Below are 22622 nucleotides of genomic sequence, written 5' to 3' on the forward strand. Positions count from 1 at the left end.
TTCTGATAAAGCCACTGTTAAAGCAGAGTCCATAATTCTTTTAAATTGGAATTGGATAATTGCATGAAAAAAACTATTTTGTATGGAGAGTGAATGTGGGAATCAAATTAGACGAGGAGATTCATGTGAGGAATAAACAGCAACAATTTCCAGGTGATCTAATGTCTCTGCACTGTGACATTCAATGATTGAATGAAAAGCATTGTTGTCAATGTTTGCATATTATGAACTAGATAGCTATTGCCAAAACTAATTTCACAAAATCCTCAAACCAGAGGGAGAGGACTGTCATCCTACCCATTTGGCCTAGATTCCAACCTGCATGTTAATAGTAAAGGCATTTATTTCAACCACACAAATTCAATTTTCAATATTTTATGTATCAAGTTTTCTTCAATTCAGCAGAACAGTTAGGAGTCAATTCTTCAGTTACATATTACATAGAAATGGATTTTAATTAGAAGACTGCAATTATGTGAAAATTTATTGCAATAGTAAGAAAGAAGATTTACAGAGGTTAAATAGCCTGTCCATGCAGCAAGTTTATTAAAGTACATCAGGTCAACCAAATCCCGTACAATGTTTTCCACAAACTAGTTTTCTGTATTATCATGCTTGGAATCCATTGCAAATTAAAATATTAGATGAGTACAAGTAATCATCGCAAGTTCACAGGCTGTAAGGGGCATATCATAAGTCAAGATTCTACAAGATATCTCTTGCACATTATTCAAAGGAATTAAATAGAAACTTAAAAGCCCACCTGCAGTAATCCTCAAGATGTCTACATGTACAATTCTTTCAAGCACAATTCCATAATGTAGTGACCAACATTATGATTAGTCCAGGTTTTGATTTTGGAATATATTCTTAGCAAATAATATACATACAAAAAAAATTGTTTAATTACAAATTTGCTTGAAAGCATGTGTTAAGTAGCAGGGATCTGAGGCAAACCAAATTCGTCCACCAGTACACCATCCTGAAAACACAAACACATCTTAGTATTGGTTGTTAACTTAGAATAAATACACTTTACTGCTGACAATATTTGAATACTGTCCATGTAGTGATATATCTGTCGAGTTGGAGTGGGCTAAAAGACTAATCAAGTATCAAATGCAACCTTTAGATAGTAAAGTGGGAGATGTTAATGAATGTCAGCTCATCAAAATAACAGGCACTATATATTACACAAATAATTAAAAGTGCTTATGGTGCTTAAAACAGGTCACAGCTGTTCACCATAAATTCTGAAGAGGCAGGCAGCTTTTACATCACTTGACAATATTGGGGGTCGATGGAATTAGGTGCAATAACAATAATAATCAAGGATCAATGGTGCTAACATATGCATTGGACAGACTAGCAACATTACAAAATGGCCACTATATATTCAGTAAAATATACCTACTACTACATAAATATGAAGGGGAACATGTTTAAAGATCGGGTTTACACAATGTTATGAAACATACCTTGTTGGTTTTTGCGTCACTGGGAACACCTTCAGGAATAGACGGTGCAGATGCAGCGTCATCTAGATAGGATGAGTCCTCATCAGCTAGAAGCTCATCACCCAATGCATCCAGTTCTGAATGTATAAAACAAGGTAATTCAGTGTAAATAAACGCAGATTTTCTTACACCCACTTAATCAATGTGCTGACCTTTGGCTGAGGTAAGCATCCTCACACCCAAATCCTTTCCTGTAACACCATACAAGAAATCACTTGGAGCATGCAAGTATTCCACAGTGACTTGGGCACTAGATTTCCTTTCTTTTCTGTCAGACACTTGGGCAAAAAGACTCTGAACCTACTGTGTGGAGTCAAGACACAACACACCTATACGCCAATACAATGACCAATAAGGCTGCCTCACATTAACATTTAAAGTAACTAATTTTATTAAATGAAACAAAGTCAACTAAACTCATTTGCAATAAGTAGCATTTATGTCAATTCCCTATAGAACTAAATATCTAAATAAACAATAGTCTCATGCATAAATTTGCCAAATGAACTGGACAAATTGTTCATAACTGCATTTTCTGTAATTCGTTCATGGGATGTGGCCATCGAGCACTTGTTGCCGATCTCTAACTTCCATTAAGGAGGATATGGTGAGCTGCTTTCTTGAACCACTGCAGTCCATGTGGTCAATGTACTCCTCCTTCTGTTAGGTAGAAAGTTCCAGGATTTTGTTCCAGCAACAGTGAAGGAATGGCAATAAGTCAGGAGGTTGTGTGACTTGGAGGAAACTCTGGGGTGATGCTGTTCCCATGTATCTGCTGTTATTGACTTTCTGGGTGGCTGAGTTCACAAGTTTGGAGGTGCGGTTGAAGAAACCTTGGTGAATTGCTGCAGTGCATCTTGTAGATGATACGCACTGCAGACTGTGTGCCTGTGGTGGAGGGAGTCAACATTTAAGGTGGCGGCTGGGGTGTCAATCAAATAGACTACATGGTTGTGCGACAGCTTCTTGGTGCTGCACTCATCCAAGCAGTGGATAGTATTCTATCACACTCCTGACTGGTGTCTTATAGATGGTGGAAAGGCTTTGCAGAGGCTGGTGGTGCATTACTCGCCACAGAATATCCGGCCTCTGACTTGCTCTTGTAGCCAGGTTTTATGTGGCTGCTCCAGTTGTTTCTGGTCAATGGTGACACACCCAGGATGTCGATGGTGGGGGATTCAACAATGGTAATGCTGTTGAATGTCAAGGCAAGGTTGTTACATTCCACAAATGTCATTTATCAGTCCAAGCCTGAATATTGCTGCATGTGGTATGGTCTGCTCCATTATCTCAAGAGTTGCAAATGGATTGTGCAATCATGCCCACTTCTGACCTTATGATGGCAAGGTCACTGATAAAGTAGCTGAAGATGATTGAGCCTCAGGCATCACTCTGAGGATCTGCTTCAGCAATGTCCTGGGGCTGAGATAATTGGCTTCCAAGTTGTCACAAGATGTTCGTGGTTCTATGTCTTATTACTGTTCTACCAAACAAAATTGTAATTGTGTTCTGATACTTAACACTGACATAGAAATTGTATTGTAATACAAGTGTGTCCAATATTTTGGAAACACTGACATTGTGACAAAATTGCAACCAGTAAAATATATTGAGGGTAACTTTGTTACCAGCACATAACGTTGCTGGATTTAAGCATAGCTTATAAATAGAGCTACAATACCAAGCTCCGAAATCCACACTGGCTGGGGAGTCTCATGTACTCATAAATCAAGACGACTTCATTCTCACCAGCTTCCAGATCATCCTCATCAATCTCTGGCGTTCCATAACTGCGACTCAGGGCTTCCTGCACATCATTTGCTTCTTCCATCATGTCTTCCAGTTGATCTTGTATGTTCTGTGGAGATCAATAATGGGTAAATCATAATGTAGCTAGACTAATGTACAGTATGAGGACATTCTTGCAAAATTCACTGTTACCCTAACTTCTAACAAAGTTATTCTCCATGTAGCACCAGAAAAGTGCAATCCAAATAACAGCAATCTCACCTTCACTTATTAGTTGATTGGTTTGCCATGCATTGATGCCAACTTGTGCAAATTAGCAATGGCATCTTAATTCCTGATTGCAGCTTAGGCAACTAAATGCAGAAGAAGCTTTTTTCCATTACAAATCTGGGAAGTGATTTATTGTATATTTCTAAAGTTCATCTTTTTTAAAAAAAGAATTACAGAACTTGAGAGTCAGGTCATATATTAAAACCAGCTACCATAATGACATGGACAGTGGCAGGCAGCAGTTAAACAATCAGGTCACTTCCAGAAAATGCCAATTCCACTGAGCAGATGAACACCTGCAGGCAGCTAGTGGGAATCTTGATTTAGGAAATGTCCTCAAAAGACAGATGAGCAAATATGTGTGTGTTAGTCAACAGCATCTACAGCCCACAAGCCATGATGCAGCTGTAGTACATAACACATCAATGAAAGAGCAATCGTGGACAGTCTGAAACATCACCAGGCTTGTCGCCATTGCCTTTGGTGTGGAGAACAATCATGGGCTCAGATAATAGTCAACTGACATGATAAAATAGTCCACAAATTAGTCACAAACAATCATGTCCTTTCTGTGACTTGATCCAGCCTCTGTTCAACACATTTCCATGAATTTAGTCAGATTCATATTTTTAGTTTGAGTCCAATTAACCCCATTGAAATTTATAACTTAGGTTAGCTGGTTACACACAGAATAATAGCATAGTGTATACGCAGCATTTGATTTTGGTGCAGAGACTGTGTTCCTCAAGAGTTAACCACATCAATTGAGTATCTGCTGAATAAATATTTTATTTTACGCTTGAAAAAGAAAATGTTATGTTCAAATTTAGACAAACCACAAAGTTTGTAAATATTAAACAAATAAATGGATACACTATCAGCTTGACATAGTTGATAGCAGAAAGGTGTGGGACTCCAAGTTACGAGTAGAGAATACAAAAGCTGGACTTAATCTCCTCTGCTCTGAGAACAAGAGATTTACTAGATGCGCTCAAAATCATGAAGAGTTATGATAAAAGAAATAAGGAAAAACAAACAGATGGGGCAGTGGCCAGAGGGCACAGATTTAAGTAATTGGCAAAAGAATCAGAGGCAAGATAAGGAGAAACTTGTTACTTTTGGGAATGCACGGTCTGAAAGGTAGTGGAAACAGATTCAATAATAACTTTTAAAAGAATGTGAATAAATGCTTGAAGGGGAAAATTTGCAGGGTGAAGGTGAAAAGACAGTGGAGTTGCAGCAATTGGATAGTTTTTCAAAGAGCCGGCAAAGGTGTGATGGGCCAATGGCTTCCCTGCTTTGCTATGTATAAGTCTGAAATTATTATAACCAGATATACCAACATAACACAGCACTGTCAGAGGTGCTGTGGATAATGCTAAACCAGTGCAGCATCTTTTTGGTCTGACGACTCATGTAGATATTAAAAATCACAGGGCACTGTTCAAAGGGGAGGATGTTTTCTTGGTCAATATTTCTTCTTAAGCACCATAATGAAAAAGACTGAATTCTGGAAGTACTATGTCTGCAGCAACTGCTTACATAAGCATTACTTTGAAATGCAATGACTTAATACATGAAGTACATAAGGAAAATAAATTATAATTGGCAGCTTACTGGATCACCAACTATTAAGTGCCTTGTCCCAGGTCACTCATGTCCCTAGCAGCCTGCTTGGAACAGCAATAGCAAAGATTTAAAAACAAATTAACCGGCTGCTTTCTCAACAAAACATGTATTTAGCTCAGAAATGGTGGGAAAGGAGAGAAAAAGAAATGCAACTCACCAAAATTGAGAACCAGATATAAAAATCCAGGGTATAAAAATATAAAACATAAATAAATTATAAATATATAAAAATAAAACAATAAAAATCCAGGTCATTCAGGACAGAAGTCAGAAAACACTTCTTCACACAAAGGCTGGTAGGAGTGTGCAACTCTTCCACAAAAAGCAGAAGATTGAATTCAATCAATAATTTCAAATCTGATACTGACAAGATTTTTGCAATTGAAGATATAAAAGGATATGGAGCCAAGGCAGGTCGATGGAATTAAGGTTCAGATCACAAATGATCTCGCTGAATGGTGGAACAGGGTCTATAGGCCTAACTCGGTTCTGATATGGACATTACATTTGTTGTAGGAAATCAGTTTTATTAATTTTAGAAATATCTGCCACAATTATCCTGCTCTTTGTCAGTTGACCGATTTCTGTTGGAAATCACAGCAGTTACTAAACCCAGAATACAGGATATTACTTCACCTCAATTTGATCAATCTTGACTTGTTTGTACGCTTTCTTCATTTCCTTGACTCCAGTTTTCATTGCATCTACCTACAAAAATCAAAAAAATCAGCATAACTGCACAATTCAATTAAGTTTATTTTAGACTAATTTACTCTTTTGTAAACAGTGTGCTGTTTACTTAATATAACATGAACGTTTGCAATATTGCTCCATAATACTGTGAAGATGTCTCATTTTTACTTTTCCACATTAACTGCGTCCCAAATTTATGTTAAACAATTTTACACTATCAGCACGGCAGTACTGCATTTATGCCATTTCATCTTACTGTAGTCTTTGTGTCTTTCAGCGTCTGTATAGTATAATTGGCTTGTTCCATGTTGAACGACTGCTGCATTAGATTGTCCCTCTGCTGTTCATACCTATCATTAAACACCAAAATATTCAAAATGTTTATCGCTTAAATTATTTTGAGTACACTACAATCAAGATTAGCTACAGAAAAAGAACTCACATTCTCTTCTGCTTCAAAACTCGCATTGCTTTTTGCTTTACCATGTTCTAGAAAGCAAAAAAAGTCATGAATATTTTTTGCTAGTGTAATCAGAGTACACAACCACTGGTCTTTAGTAAAAAGATAAATCTCCTATAAAGAGATGCAGAACCAAATCTTAAGAATAGACCACTGTGGAGCATTTAATTAACTTTTCAATAGATGATGGCTCGGATCTTCTGAGCAGTAGCAATCATTGTCAGATGGCCGCTCCACGCAAACTGTCCCTCACCTCGACACTGCTCCACATTTCTTGCCAGGTGTTCCAAGCCTGGCTTTCCCAGAAATGTGGACCATAGTGTCCCTAGGAGAGCTCAATTGCAGTGGGGGCGGGGGAGAGACGGGGGGGGGGGGGGGGGGGGGGGGGCACAATAGGACACAACCCCTTTTTATGGCACTAGCTGCCGTATAACAAGTTTAATGGTCCAATTTGAATATTGGTGGACCAGGGTACAATCGGCTCGGGAAGTAGTCATTGGGGGTGGGTCAGGGGAAGTCAGTGAGTAATTGAGGGGAGGTCAGTTCTATAGTTATCCAGGAGTTAGACTAGGTTTTAATCTGACTAGTGTTCCCTGGATATCTATCCAAGTAAGTACATCAGAACTGTGTGAAGTCTCCAACTCTAACTCAGAGTCAGAGACCTTCTGGGGGGGGCGGGGCAGGGGAATTATTCATCGGAAGCTGAAACTTTCTAGGCAACTCCTATGGAGGTACACGCATCAGACCTTCCGCAGGAACCCGATGTGCTTCTCCGGTCCTGTTAGGTCTCCGATGATCCAGAGACCAGAAGACTTGGGTCTGTCGACTTCCTCATGGATTTTCTTTTTTAAAATGCTTTTGGCACTGCTTAGTTTCAGTTTTAAGACTGCCATTTGATTGTATTATGCATGTAAGGAATAGTACTTTATTTTCCTGAATTATAAATGCTCTTAAACAAACTGCATTGATTTTCATCTCATGTAGGAAAATATATGGCAGAAAGCAAGGTTCTCCCTTTTGTTTCTTTTAACCACAAAAATGTATTAAATACTTACCTTAGATGCACCATCTCTCATTTTCTTCATCTGGTCTTTGTACTTGGCCAATTCAACATCAAGCCTAGCAATTTTCTTATCAATAGATTCTGCTCTGCCATCGACCTGAAAAAATAACCCAAATATTTCTAAGTTTCATCATTCCTTCAAATGGAACTGACAGAAGAGGAGAAAATATAAAAGGAATAACAGCTTTCACTAATACACTAATCTACTGATGAGAATATATGAAATCTCTCTTTTATCTCCAGCAGCTAAAAGATAGAGGGGGGACAGATGCACAAGGTTGGTGATGGGGACAGAAAAAGTGACAGAGAGGGGGCAAGGGTAGTAAGATGCACAAGAGGAAGACAAAGGATGGGAGAGTAGAGGATGAGGGACAGAGGAGTGACAAAAGAGATGCTAGATAAAGTTGATGTTAGCAATCACTCATTGACTTGGGGAAGACAGACCGGCAGTTCTCTTGGCTAGGTAAAGAGGATAGTGAAACTCCATTGCAGGCCGGGAAAAGAGCATTGTCAGTGCTGGCATGGGGGTGGCAAAGGTCTCCTAGTGGGTAGGTCTACATCAGTGGAGGACGAATAAAAAGAGGTGGAGATGGGTGGGAAGAAAATAAGTAAAAACCATTATTGAGCTCACAATAAGGTACAGTATGGCTGGAAGTTTGTTGGTGGGAGTACAGTAAAGTCATGCCTCTCAAGCAGGACCATTCTGGAAGGGACATTTAGGTATTTTTATATATGCTCAACCTGTTCATCTCTTCACTTTTTCAATGAATGTTTAGCTATAAGTTCACTAATTGACATTTCCAGCATATTTCATAGATTTGCAAAATTTTTGCTTTGAACTGCACACAATTCAATCTTCATCCTAAACATTACCCAGCAAGATAATGGAATATCAATTTATCTGTGGCCAAGAAGTGATTTAACAGTGGAACTTTGTCCTGCCATTCAAATTTGTAAATGCTCTTCTGATTCCATATGTGATATTATTTTTTTATTGTAAAGATGTCCCACTGTTATCACTTTCAGGCATAGAAGATACTGCAGGTAAAAATGGACACTGTTTAGACTTTGACATGGAATTTGGCGATCTGCTTATTGCTTTTAAGATAATATTCTGGTCCAATTTATAATCTAGTTGGCTAATTTGGCAAACAGGATTCATGGCATTTCAGGGAACACTTCTAAAAGTCTGCAGCATCTGGGCCCACATCAAAGGGAAACACAAACCTAAGATTTCAATTTAGATTCAAATGATCTGCACGTTCTCTAAGCTGATGACCTAAGTACTACAAATGTGACTTAAATATACAAGAGAGAAACAGGATACTTCCTGAATTGCTTTCTTCTCACAATTAAAGTCCACTGCCACCACTTCAACTAGGAAACAAAAGTGTTTTTTAATGTTAAAAACAATCTCAATCAAGCAGCAATGTAACAACACATCTGGTCTCAGTGCCCTTGGACCAGGAAAGGGGGCAGGGAAGAACACACTTCCAATCACTAGTCAATGACTCTTCCTAAAAAGTGCATGGGTCAAAATCAAGCTCACCTGGAATACCCCACACTCCTGTGAATTAATCATTGCCATATAAAGATTTGGGGAGGTAGCCCATAGCTGTCACCTCTGTGAAACTCTGTAGAAATGTGTGGGCAGGATGAGGTGATGCAGCACGACCAGTTTCAATATAGACATGCTGAAACCATTTGCTGAGTGAGATTGTTGCTGAGTTGATTGAATACACAATTAAACAACATACAGCATAAGTAGAACAGTGGCAATCTTTAAAACACTCAAACCAACCACCACCAAATTTTATAATTGGGAAGGGGGGGGTTGGTTGGTGGGGGGAGAAACGCTGAGAAAAGAGAAAAAGAAACATACTTTGTATAGAAACAACCTTAATAAGCCCAAATCTTTCATGATTTTGAACACTCCCATCAAATCTCCCCTTAACTTTCTCTGCTCTAAGGAGAACAGCTGTGATTTCTCTAGACTCCCTGCATAAGTGAAGTTTTTTATCCAGGGTTTTAGCAGTATCTGGCCAAGGGCAGTTCCTCTGCTCATTTTTCCACACCTCTCAGTCTTGCGCTTTCCTTTTCAGTTGCTCATAGAAGCCTCCATTTTCAATTTCAAGTTGTCTAACATCACCATTCTCTTTCTCCACCTTGGTTTAGATCCCATAATCTTCCTTTGTTTTTCTCAAGGTCCACATTTCAGTGCTGTACAAGACATTCCAAATCTAGGTTTTGATCATTCTTTTAAGATCTCTACTCATTCCTATGCTGAGCAATTTTTATTTTAGGAGAATGCATTTTCTTTGCCATTGCAATTCTAGCTCTGGTTTCTTTATGGTACTAACCACCTTCTGACAAAATGCTGCCCAAGTACTTAAATTGGGATATCTGGTCCAGCTGTTGACTTTTTGACCTCGACTCTTCCAACATTATTTCTTCCAATCTTCATAATTTTTTTTCTTTTCTACATTAATTTTCATTCCCTAAGCTTTCACCACTTCATTCATTCTATCCATTAATATCTAGATTTTCTGCTGTCCTAGCCACTATAGCCTGGTCATCTACAAATCTCTCTACCTTCACCAATTGACCTCCTTTTTGTACCTCATATAAGTACAATTACAATTGATTACAATTCTAATCACCTCCAGCACTTGTAGTAGCTTTTGACAGTTTACCCAAATCGTACGTTTTTTCGTAATCCACAAAGCAGGTGTACACCTCCCGATATTCTATGCTTTCACGTAATACACTCATTTCTGCCACAGCAGACTTCAACCAAATTTTATAGCAGCAGAATAGATGCTTCTAAGATTTTAACAGAATAAATAAGATATGATCTGAAATGTACTGCCTGAAGGGATGGTGGAAGCAGATTCAATAGTAACTTTCAAAATGGAACTAAACAAATACCTAAAGGAAAACATTTGCAGGAGGATAGGAAAGAGCAAGTGAATGGGACAAATTGAATAGCACTTTTAAAGCACAGGCACTATGGGCCATGCAGTGTCATTCTGTATTGTATCATTCAATGATGTTACTTGCTGTAAAAAGTACATTATAATTTGTTTTTCCTTCTTCTGTAGAAATAGAAGAGACACAAGTGGGTAGCAAAGTCAACAAAGAATGAAAATCACAGAACCAAAAAGTTACTGCAACAGAACAAAAGTACAGTTTAATTCTCAAGTGGCAGGACCGCAAGTTTTGTTCAGTTTCGCTTCATGTGACCCCTGAAAGTTTTCATTCTTTGGTATGAGTAAAGGGTACAAGGTAATACCGTAAACCTGACTTTGGGGTACAGGGAGGGCAAAGTGTAGTCCCTAAATGTAAATGGTGTTACATTGCCTCAAATAAACAGAAAACTTGTACATGGTTGGTGCACTGTTGGGGGTGCAGTCTTCTGCATGAGATGTTAAACCCGTCTGCCCTCTCAGGTGGATGTAAAAGACCCAGGGCACCATTTTGAAAAACAGTGAGCTATCCCACGGCCTGGCCAATAACCAAAGCTCAAAGAACATCATTAATAAAAACCTACCTGGTCATTTATCACAACGGGGTTTGTGGAAGCTTGCTATGCATAAACTGGCTGTCACATTTTCTTACATTAGAACAGTTACAACAAAAGTACTTTCTATTTGTTCTTAGGATGTGAGCAATGCTGGCAACGCCAGCAATTATTGCCCATCCCTAACTGTCCTTGAGAAGATGGCGAGCCCCCTTCCTGAACTGCTGCAATTTGTGTGGTGTAGGTACACCCGCAGTGCTTTAAGGAAGTTCCGTAATTTTTACCCAGTAGCAGCGAAGTAATGGTGATATAGTTTCAAGTCAGGATAGTGCACGACTTGGAGTGGGACTTGCACGTGGTAGTGTTCCCATGCATCTGCTGCTGTTGTGCTTTTATGTGGTAGAGGTCGCACATTTGGAAGGTGCTTTGGCGAGTTGCTATAATGCATCTTATAGATAGTACACACTGCTGCCACTGTGTGCCAGAGGTGGAAGGAATGAATGTTGAAGATATGGATCAGGTGCCAAGAAAGTGGGCTGCTTTGTCTTGAATGGTGTCAAGCTTCTGGAGTGTTGTTGGATCTGCACTCATCCAAGCAAGTGCAAAGTATTCCATCACACTTCTGACTTGTGTCTTGTAGATTGCAGACAGGTTTGGGGACTCAGGTGGTGAGTTACTTGCCTCTGAATTCCCAGTCTCTGACCTGTTCTTGTCGCCACAGCATTCATATGGCTGGCCCAGTTAAGTTTCTGATTATTGGTAATGCCCCCACCATCCCCAGGATGTTGATAGTGGGGGATTCAGCAATGGTAATGTCATTGAACGTCACAGGGGGCTAATTAGATTCTCTCTTGTTGGAGATGGTCATTGCCCACACATTGTGTAGAACGTTACTTCCCGCTTATCAGCCCAAGAATGAATGTTGTCCAAGTCTTGCTGCATGCACGCATGGCCTACTTCAGTATCTGAAGAAAACAAAGTTCTAGAAAAATCTCAGCAGGTCTGACAGCATCTGTGGAGTGAGAAAGAGTTAACATTTCAAGGTTAAAATAACTCTTCTTTGGAACGGAAGCTGCCTGATTTGCTGAGTTTTTCTAACGCTATGCTTTTATTTCAGATCTCTAGCATCCACAGCCTTTATTTCAGTACCTGAGGAGTTGCGAATAGTATTGAACACTCTACAATCATCAGATACCATCCCCACTTCTGACTTTATGTTGAGGGGATGGTTGTTGGTGAAGCAGCTGAAGATGGTTGGGCCTAGGACATTACCCTGAGAAACTCCCGCAGAAATGTCCTGGGGCTGAGATGATTGACTTTCAACAATTACTGGCATCCTTTATACTAGGCATGACTCCATCCAGCAGAGAGTTTTCCCTGGTTCCCATTTACTTCAATTTTGCTAGGGCTCCTTGATGCCACACTCTGTCAAACACTGTTTTGATGTCAAGGACAGTCAGTCTCATCTCACCTCTAGAATTCAGCTCTTTTGTTCATGTTTGGATCAAGGCTGGAGCGAGGTCTGGAGCCTTGTTGATGTGGCGGAATCCAAGGAGTGCTAATGAGCAGATTATTGCTGAGTAAGTGCCACTTGATAGCAGTGTCAATGACAGGTTCCATCACTTTGCTGATGATAGGGAGTAGACCAAGGGGTGGTAATTGGCTGAATTGGATTTGTTCTGCTTTTTGTGGACAGGACGTACCGGAGCAATTTTCCAAACTGCAGGTCAAAGCCAATGCTGTAGTCGTACTGGAACAGTTCGGTTGAGGACATGACTAGTTCTAGGGCACAAGTCTTAAGCATTACAGCCGGAATGTTGTTAGATCCCATAGCTTTTGCTGCACTCAATACCTCCTGGGCTTAAATGACTGTAAAGCGCTTTGGGATGCCCTGAGATTCTGGAAGACACCATAAAATGCCAATTCTTTCATCCTTTCCAGTTCTAACCAAAGGTCACTGACTTGAAAAGTTTCTGGTTTTTCTCTCAACAGATGTGCCACCTGATCTGCAGAGTAATTCATGCATTTCCTGTTTATATTTCTTCATTGGGTGATTTTCCTAATATTTGACATACTTGAAACACCAGTCTGTGTTCATTTGCAAGTGAAAAACTTCACAGAATAACTTTGTTCCTGGACAAAAACAGAATTACCTGGAAAAACTCAGGTCTGGCATCATCGGCGGAAAAGAAAAGAGTTGACGTTTCGAGTCCTCATGACCCTTCAACAGAACAGTTCTGTTGAAGGGTCATGAGGACTCGAAATGTCAACTATTTTCTTCTCCGCCGATGCTGCCAGACCTGCTGAGTTTTTCCAGGTAATTCTGTTTTTGTTTTGGATTTCCAGCATCCGCAGTTTTTTGTTTTTAACTTTGTTCCTGGCTTTGTTTGAAGTGGTGGTAATTAGGGGAGGAACATTTTGAATATGTATCTCTGATCATGCTCCCAAAAGGATGCTGTCAGAGCCTCAAGACCGGATAGAATTCTAACAGAATCTAAGCTTCAGAAACCAGTTACATCATTTGGTATGCCCGCTGAATGTAGTTTGGTACTTTACAACTAAGTTACCAACAGTCATACAAGGAAGAGAAACAATAAAACTCTGTGCTCAAACAGTGTACTATATTATTCCAGGATCCAGAGAACTGTACCACAGTGTGGTCACTAGGGTTTCAATAAATTATAACAATGAGTGGACTGAGAGAAATTTTCATGTTGTTTGAGAAATACCCAACAATACAATGATAGATTTTGCCCTTTCAAACTTGGAAATGGCACATTGTAAACCAGAGTCAAGTACTTGATGATTGCAGGCCATTGTTAATTGAGGTGATTAATTGGGAGGGGTTAATTGGTTTATGCACTACTTTACCTACAATGTATTGATAACAAAACAAAAACAAAAATACCTGGAAAAACTCAGCAGGTCTGGCAGCATCTGCAGAGAGGAACACAGTTAACTCCATGCTGCCAGACCTGCTGAGTTTTTCCATGTATTTTCGTTTTTGCTTTGGATTTCCAGCATCCGCAGTTTTTTGCTTTTATCTTAATGTATTGATAACAATCCTGTTGAGAGCAATGAATTACTAACTATAGGTCCTTTTCTTTTTAGCGCTTACGTTAACTGGAAAAGTGCCTGGTCTGGACTGTCCACAATCAAGTGAGACTCATTTAAAACACACAAACAACCTTAGGAAATATGTTCAATAATACATTTTCAAATATCCATAAGATTCTTATATTCTCGTCATTGCAGGAACCCCCCACCCTAACTCCCTGCTCTTATAATAGTTACTTCCTTTCTTCTGTCTCTCTTTGCGGCATCATTCCCACCACCCCCCCAACCGCACCCTCAATCAATTTGAATTTGAACAAAGCACAGCCCAGAATTGCCCACTTCTCTTCAAAAACCTAACTCTCAAAATTAGTTAACATTTAGCAACCCAGAGCTTAATCACAGAAATTGCAGAACATAACCCAAAGTGACCTTCAACTGGGACAATTTATGTTGAAAAAAGACAAGCTGTCAAAAGTTTTTCAGCTTTCACTCGTCAGGACAGTTGCAAGAATATCACATTTCAAAGGGAGCAGCATTAACTTCAGATATTTCCTTATTAGGCACAAGGTAAATTAGTTTTAAACCTATCTAGATATTATCCTGACTTCTTCTGCACTCCCAGTTATACAAGTACAATATCCATGCTAATAACTGAACAGATATGAAACCACTTCAGACTAACCTAACTTATTAGAGATGCTTCATTCTTATGAATTTTTTTTGAAAGCGCCAGATTTCTCAGAGTCAATCAGAAACAGTTTCTCCGTGCTACAGTCATATTTAAATGTGCTGCATACTATATACAAGGCATTTTTAAAGAAAACAACAACAGCCATTAAGCTGTGAACAGGCCCATAATTTTGCCTGAATCAATTTTGTTAGTTGTCTTCATTACCCTGAGCTTCAACTAGGTTTCCTCAAAATCTTTTATTCTTCAGGAAAATGCTAAGCCCATGTTCTCTATATTATTTTAAATTCCTGATACAATATTAGGAATCATTTTTACTGAGTGCCTCTGTTTTCTCTCAAGGGCAACGTTATCTATCGGCCTCCACGTACCAAGCTTAAAATGGCTCTAAAACTCAAAACTAAGAACACACCAGATGCTAGAAATCCAAAACCAAAACAGAAAATACTTAAACTTTTAGATTAGGTCGTATCTGCAGAGCTCAGACAAGTTAGCACTAAAGCATGGACCCCTTATTAGAATATGTGAATTTTTACAGCTGAAGGATATTTAAAAAGGAACAGGATAAACAAAAGGGAGAAGAAACAGTGACAAGTGAGAAAACAGAAATAGAAAGACTTGCAACACACTTACATGAAACAGAGATAATAAATAGCAGCAATGCTATTAAAATGAGACAATATAAAGACAAAACAGATAAATTTAATCTAAATTAAATGTCCAAAACAATCGGAAAATTATGGTTTGATATTCAGAAGTGAAGTTATGGTTCTGGTTCGAGGGATATAGCAAGCGTTTCAGCATTTGCCTTAGTCTTGGTTAAATAGGAGTCCTACTGCCTTCGTCAGCAAGTTTAGTAACAATGTGGGGGTTGGACATGAGAGCACAGAGCACTGAAGATTCATGGGGAAATAAATTACACTAGAGAAACAGTTCTCATTTAAATGACAAGAGCACAGGGAGCTGGAGGTGGGAATAGGGGAAGCTGAAGGCAGAAGGGTCTAAAGTCTTCTAGTCATAGAATTAGGCATGGATCATCCTGACAAAGCTTCCACACTCAATGTCCACTCCACATATGTTGCTAACCTGCTGTTTCCAGCATTTTCTTTTGTACATTTTCTGCATTTGCAGTTTTTTTTGCTTTGTTTATACTGTTTAATTCACTGCCACTTCTATTCCATGAACATTTAACTTGGAGAAGTTCAGTGCCTTTCTTTCATGCACTTTCCACTGTTTAACTTCACTGCTATGCTTCACCATTTTTATCTAGTTTACGAACACCTCCTTGTACAGCCAGTCCAAGTCATTCCACGAGCTCCACCTCAAATTTCACCCACGATCACTAATATCTGATTTGCTGCTATATGTTGCCAGCTCCTTGGCAGCACTGACTCACTTAGTTCTATATCATGCTTTGTCTCCTCTGACACTCCTAAATATTTTTGTCCTTTCAGATAACAAGAACCACAGGATTCAACAACCCCATCTTTGCTTCCAAACTTACCCCATCTGAATTTCAGTATCATCCCCAATCTTCCCTAACTTTGAAAGATTCATCTGCAGCAAGAGATTTAGCTTCACACCACCCACACCTTCCAACTGTCTCAAACTCAATGAATCCTGAACTTGAACTGAGTTCTCCTTCCACAATTTTTGCCTCCATGCAGATTTTTGGCCAGGGTTCCCCTAAAGAATTGTCTCTTTGCCCTGTCTTCAGCCCTCCTGATCTTCCGATCTTTTATCCCCTTCGTTTTTTAAATTAAATGCTAACATAAGCCTGGATTCTGCAGTCAGCAGCAAATTAATGATGCTTTTTGTTCTTGATGCTTACATTTGTTCACAGACTTTGTGGGCTTTCGTGTGGTAATTAGAAACCTTTCTCTAAGTTTCTCCTTAAAGAAAGCAGAGAGGAAATTTGATCAAGCTGTCCAAAATCAGGAGGGATCTGCACAGAGTAGATAGAGAGAAACTGTTCACTTTGGAAAAGGGGTCAAGAACCAGAGGACACAGATATAAGGTGATTGACAAAAGTATCAAAGGCGACATGAGAAACATTTATTTGCACAGTGAGCGGGTTAAGGTGTGGAATGCACTGCCTGAGAGTGTGGTAGAGAAATATTCAAATGTGGCTTTCAAAAGGGAAATCTGTAAACACCTGAAGAGAAAACATGTTCAGGATTACAGGGAAAGGGCAGTGAAGTGGCACTAGCTAAAGTACTCTTGCAGAGAGCTAGCATGGACTCGAAAGGCCAAATGGCCTCCTGCTGTGCTGTGGCTGCTGTGATTCTGTGACTTTCAGCAGTGCTTTCTACAGGGATTCCAGAATCAGTGTAGTGAGAGTAAGTATCGCATATTTCTTCAACCAATCAGACTGAAGAATCCTTATTGAGCCATGGAGAGTTTAACTTAGGAAGTGCAGTTAATATGTTTATTTCAACTTAAAATCATGCACAGAAATCAAATAAAGCAGGAAAGATGGGGTTTAAAGAGACAAAGAAAATGTAAAAGAAAATATAAAACCTCCAAAAAAAATCTGAAGGAACGAGGCTTCTTTCTAGTAAGAGTAAATTTTCAGTGCCAGAGATTGTTCGGTAGTGCAAAACTTATCTCACCATTAAAAGCTCACATATACTTGAATGAACAAGCCCTAAATTTTTCTGGCGTGTCTAGTGGTATTTAGTGGGCAAATGCTGTAATTTCATGTCCTCCATCTGTTTTAATGCTGAATATTTTGATAAGGTACTGGTGGAGTGTAGCTCCTAGAGCAGTAGGTCACCTTGGACAGCAACTTCCTGCTTTACATGTTTAACTGTCCATGTGTGTGTCCCACAAGTTGCTGTCCAATTTACTCTTAATAAGACTGACTGCAAAATCCAGGCCATGATATCATGCAGTTCCATCACTATTATAACCTACTTTAATCTCTCCCTCTGAATTTGCAACCCACCATATTCTGAAGTATAACCCTGACATCATCAAACCCATGGACAAATAGGGTTTTTGTTATATGGCAAAAGGACATCAAATTACCAAAGCCTGAAGACCAATCCCCTTGACATTAAAACCTACTTCTCCCAGATTATGGCCCACTACTAAATACTGAGTTATTATGCCCAGAACTTAAGTGACAGCATGCATTCTTTCTGGACAATTTCTTCCATACACTCTCCAATCTAAGTGTTCCAACTCCCATGCAGCCTGCTTCTACTTCCTCCCCAAAATACAATCAGAACTGTCTCAGTAGAACAGTCATTTCAGCCAAAGAATCCTGCTTTTCTGGCTCTCTGTTATAAATGTACAGTCCCTCCACACTTTCATCCCTCACCACAATTGCCTGTGTCCTTATGTTCACCTTACATCTGTCAGATCTTCTGCCACTGCAACCATTTTCAACATAATTCCACTACCAAATGTATCTTCTGCTTTCTCTTCCCTGACCACTTTGTAAATGGACTGTGCCCTCTGTTGCATCCAGTTAAACTTTAAGCATCATCCTTACCATCTTCCCATACAAGTGTGAGATGAAACATCTGTACATTCAGCTCCAAACAAAAGGTCCTAAAGACTCCTTCTGAAAAAAACAGCAATCTATTTGCACTACCTTGGACCTAGTAGACTGTGGCTGCTGTTCTCAATATTGTCTTCTCTATATCACCAAGACCAAAACAGGTTAAGTGACCACTTTGCCAAACACTTCTATTCTGCCCACAAGTAGTCACTTGCCACTTCAATTCTGACTCATTTGTTTTGACCTTCTACATTGTTCTAATGAAGAAACACCACTACTGCTTTCTATTTGGTACTTTGTAACTTTCATAACTTCAAGTCTTAACTACATTCCAAATTTCTCTTGAACAGGAAGTAATGACAATCTGGAATGGTGTGCTGGTCTTTCCAGGGATGGGCATTGGGTTGGGCTGGTGCTTGGGTTGGGGTCCTTTGTTGGCAGGGCAAACTGTACTTTTTAAAAAATGTTCAAAGGACATGGGTGTCGCTGGCTCAACCAGCATTTATTGCCCATCCCCAACTGCCCTTGTTCAGAGGGCATTTAAGAGTCAACTGCATTGCTGTGGGCCTGATGTCACATGTAGGCCAGACAAGGTAAGGACAGCAGATTTCCTTCCCTAATGGAAGGAAATGGACATTAGTGAACCAGATGGGTTTTTATGACCATCAGCAATGGCTTCACGGTCATCATTAGACTTTCAATGCCAGGTTTCTATTGGATTAAAATGCCACCATCTGCCATGGTGGGATTTGAACCCAGGTCCCCGCAGCATCACCCCTGGATTTCTGGATTACCAGTCCAGTGACAATATCACTACACCACCACCGACAGTGTCGACCTACTCTTCTTCCACATTCTGCACCTACTCCATTTCTTGTGCTATTTTTATCTGCATCATCCACCACCTCCTCAGCTATTCACATGTTCGGTGCCTTATAAATGCCTTCATTAATTCTCACAATGTCTCCTACTGGCTCATGCTAATATCACTGTCTTATCTCTTATTTCCCACTCAAGTACTTTATCGATCATTCTGGATCTTTTTTCATGTGAATTTTCCCTTCCACATTCCTTTTGTTGTGTTTCTTTTGTTAAATGCTGCTCATCTGCAATATTCTGCCGTAGGATCCATGCCTGACAAGTTAATTTGTCTGTTTCATCCATAGGTACTCTGAGCTGCTGAGTGTTTGCAACATTTTCAGTTTTTGTTTCTAGTCTGGAGCAACCAAACATCAAAAACAAATGCAACATAATTAGGAGCAGAAACCACTGGATAAACAAGAGGCTGGAAAATGCCAAGAGTTAACAATTGTCATTGCCTTTTGGAAAGGAACAGGAAATACGCAGATCCAATAAACAGAACCAGTTCTTCCAGTTTCTTCAAAACTCAAACATACATGCTTGTGTATTATTTCATCAGCTCTGAGTTCAGACTGGGCCCAGGGTGGGCGAAGAGTTAGAATTCCAGTATTAGTACTTAGCTATTCTTTATCCTTCACTGTATTCTACATATACGAAAGTTTTCACGGAGCTTTAGCACATCTTTGTCAATAAGGGAGATCTTAACCTTTTCGTTGTAAGTCAAAAAGTTCTCTTTTGCTTTCCGATTCCCTTCAACCTCAATGCATTTAAGTGAATTTGCACCTAAACTTTTCTAAACAACAAAATACATTTTAATCCATTTGAGATTTTCCTCATGCATAGAAAACATCAAGGTTACTTAAACACATGTGAATGAGCAAGTATTCTTGATCAAAAACAGAATTACCTGGAAAAACTCAGCAGGTCTGGCAGCATCGGCGGAGAAGAAAAGAGTTGACGTTTCGAGTCCTCATGACCCTTCGACTGATCTTCCTTCTCTATTCATGTACATGCCATAAGTATGAAGTTGTGCAAAATCACTTCTAACAATTACATGGAGAATGCTGGTAGGACATCAGAAACACTAGCAAGAGAGCCCAATGTTCAAGAACACCTGACCAGAGGATCACCCAGCTGGGTATCCATTCTTCACTATCCATAAACTATAGCACATTCAAAACTCTGCTGCCTGCATCCTAACCTACACCAAGTTCAGCTCATTTAACACCCCTGTCCTGGCTGACCTATGTTACTGCTGGTCCCCCAATGCTTCAATAAAATTGCAGACGGGGCATTTAATTGACAAATGAATTTCATTACAGTTCAGTGTGAGTTATTAGAGACATAAGGAGATCACATATTACTGGGAAAGAAAGAATCTAAATGGGGTAGAGGAGCAAAGTGATCTGGGAGTACAAACACAAATTACAACAAGTTGTGACTCAAGTCAATAAGGTCATAAAAAAGCAAAATCAAGCTTAATCCTTGAGAGAGATAGAACTGAAAAGTAGAGAAATTAAACTAAACTTTTATTGAACTCTGGCTGTACCACACAAAGTACTGTACTATGTACCATATTATGTAAAGGATATAGAGGCACTGCAGAGGATTAACAAGGATGATATCAGAAATGCAAGGTTAAACCCATCAAGAAAAAAGTGAAAAGACTGGGTCTCTTTTCTCTTGAAACAAGGCACTGAGGGATAATGAAGAGAGGTTCTTTAAAATTATGAAAAGTTTCGATCGAGTAGACACAAAGTGAAAGGTTCCACTTGTGGGGAAGAGCAAAACTAGAGGCCATCAATATAAAGTAGTCACCAAGAAATCAAATGGGGAACTCAGAAGTCTTTACCCATGAGAACATAGAACTCATCCACAGCGAGTACGAGATAATTAGTAGAGATGCATTTAATGGAAGCATTAGAAAAGCACGAGGCAGGAGGAAAGAAAGAGTTGTGCTGATAACAGAAAGGATGGTTGGGTGGAGGTTCAAGTGGAATAGAAACAAGAGCATGGAGTGGTTGTGCCATTTCTGTGCTATATATCTTTTGTAATTAAAATTCTCATCCTCACAATTAAATCCCTTCATGGTCTCACCACTTATCTTTGAAACCTCTTCCAGTCATACAACACTCCTGGAATTCTACATCCGTCTGACATTAGCCTCTCGTGCAACCTGCAATTCCTTTGCATCATAATTTCCAGACATACCCTTCCCTGCCTACACCAATGTTCTTGAATTCCTTATAATTGTGCACACTTTTCTCTCTCTCTGCATAACCTCTATTAATCTAACCTAACACTCCAGTGCAGGACTGAGGGAATGTCGCAGTGTTGGAGATACTGGCTTTTGGTGGTGACATTATCCGATGCAGTTTCTGCTCTCTCAGGTGGATGTGAAAGATCCCATGGCACTATTTGATAGAACAGGGGAGTTATCCCCAGAGTCCTGGCCAACACCTACACATAGATGAGCTAGTTATTTATTGCTGTTATTAGTAGGATATTGCTGTGGGTAAACCGGGTGCTGGGATTCCTATAAGTGAATCTTCTTCGAAAGTAATTCATTGCCTCGGAGCCACTGAAATATTGAAAGGTGTTCCATAAATGCAAATCGTTGTCTCTTTATGTAAATACAAGCAGCTACATTGAAAACTGACTGTCCTCACCAAGCCGGGGCCACAGACCTCACAGAGGGTCTGTCCCCAGAGCCGAGCCCGGCCCGGCCCGGCCCGGCCCGGCCCGGCCCGGCCCCCAATGGAAACCGAGTCCGCTTGTTCCGGCCGCTCCACTTCCCAAGGCCCTGGCCCTGGCCCTGGTCCTGGTCCTAGTCCCCCTCTGCCCGGACCGCTCTCCCTCCCTCTCCCCGGGGCTCCCAGCACTCACATTCCCAATACAGTCCGTCAGATTGGGCGGCGGGGCCTTGGATTTGGACCGTCCGAATAGCCGGTTCATGGCGACGGCGACAAAAAAAAACAAAAAATATCCACCCAACCCAGCAGCACCAACGTCACAGCGAGTGGGCGGGCCTCAGAAACACGTGTTAATAACGTAAAACGCACAGAAGACCAGTTTCGGTCCTACGTTAGCGTGCAGCCGTCATGACGTATACGATGAGCGGAGGCAGCAGTAAAGCATATGATGCAAAAGGGGGCAGGAAAGAGCTGCATTGCATTTGATGAGCTGCGATTTGGCCTCAAGTGGGACAAGTGTGTGGCCTTTCATGAATGATAGCTCAAGATGAAAAATTTAAAAAATGCTGGAATTGCACAGCAGGCAAATCAGCCTCTGAGAGTAGATAATCTTTAATAATAGGCAGTTTTGTCTACACTGTTTTAGTTGGTCGGTGGGATGATTTGGTAGGTAGTGCCTGCCTGTGCCTCTGGGACAACAATTAGATACACCCAGTCCTCGCATAAAGTTGTGGTTGCGTTCCTGAAAATCACTACTACAACTGAAATGACTTGAAGTAAAACATAGTAATCAATGTTAAAACTGTAGTTAGGTTCAGTATGATCTACTTTGTCAGAAAAAAATGTTAAAACATTATACCCTCTAAGTTGAAATATTTTACATTGGTAAATGAAATAACTATTAAGATAAAATA

General features: G+C 40.0%; 1 protein-coding gene across 1 annotated transcript; it reads right to left on the bottom strand.

Moving 5' to 3' along the window:
• Positions 1-359: 359 nt before the first annotated feature.
• On the bottom strand, positions 360-22049 carry LOC121275925 (charged multivesicular body protein 5). The gene is made up of 8 exons (XM_041183766.1): positions 21902-22049; positions 7374-7478; positions 6301-6347; positions 6115-6208; positions 5802-5873; positions 3267-3375; positions 1479-1594; positions 360-982 (listed from the first exon to the last, which is right to left on the bottom strand). Exons 1-8 carry the CDS (start codon positions 21968-21970, stop codon positions 932-934), a joined length of 663 nt encoding a protein of 220 aa, XP_041039700.1. The 5' UTR covers positions 21971-22049; the 3' UTR covers positions 360-931.
• Between the last annotated feature and the right edge of the window lie 573 nt (positions 22050-22622).

Source organism: Carcharodon carcharias, chromosome 3 (assembly GCF_017639515.1).
Source record: "Carcharodon carcharias isolate sCarCar2 chromosome 3, sCarCar2.pri, whole genome shotgun sequence".
NCBI classification, from domain to species: domain Eukaryota; kingdom Metazoa; phylum Chordata; class Chondrichthyes; order Lamniformes; family Lamnidae; genus Carcharodon; species Carcharodon carcharias.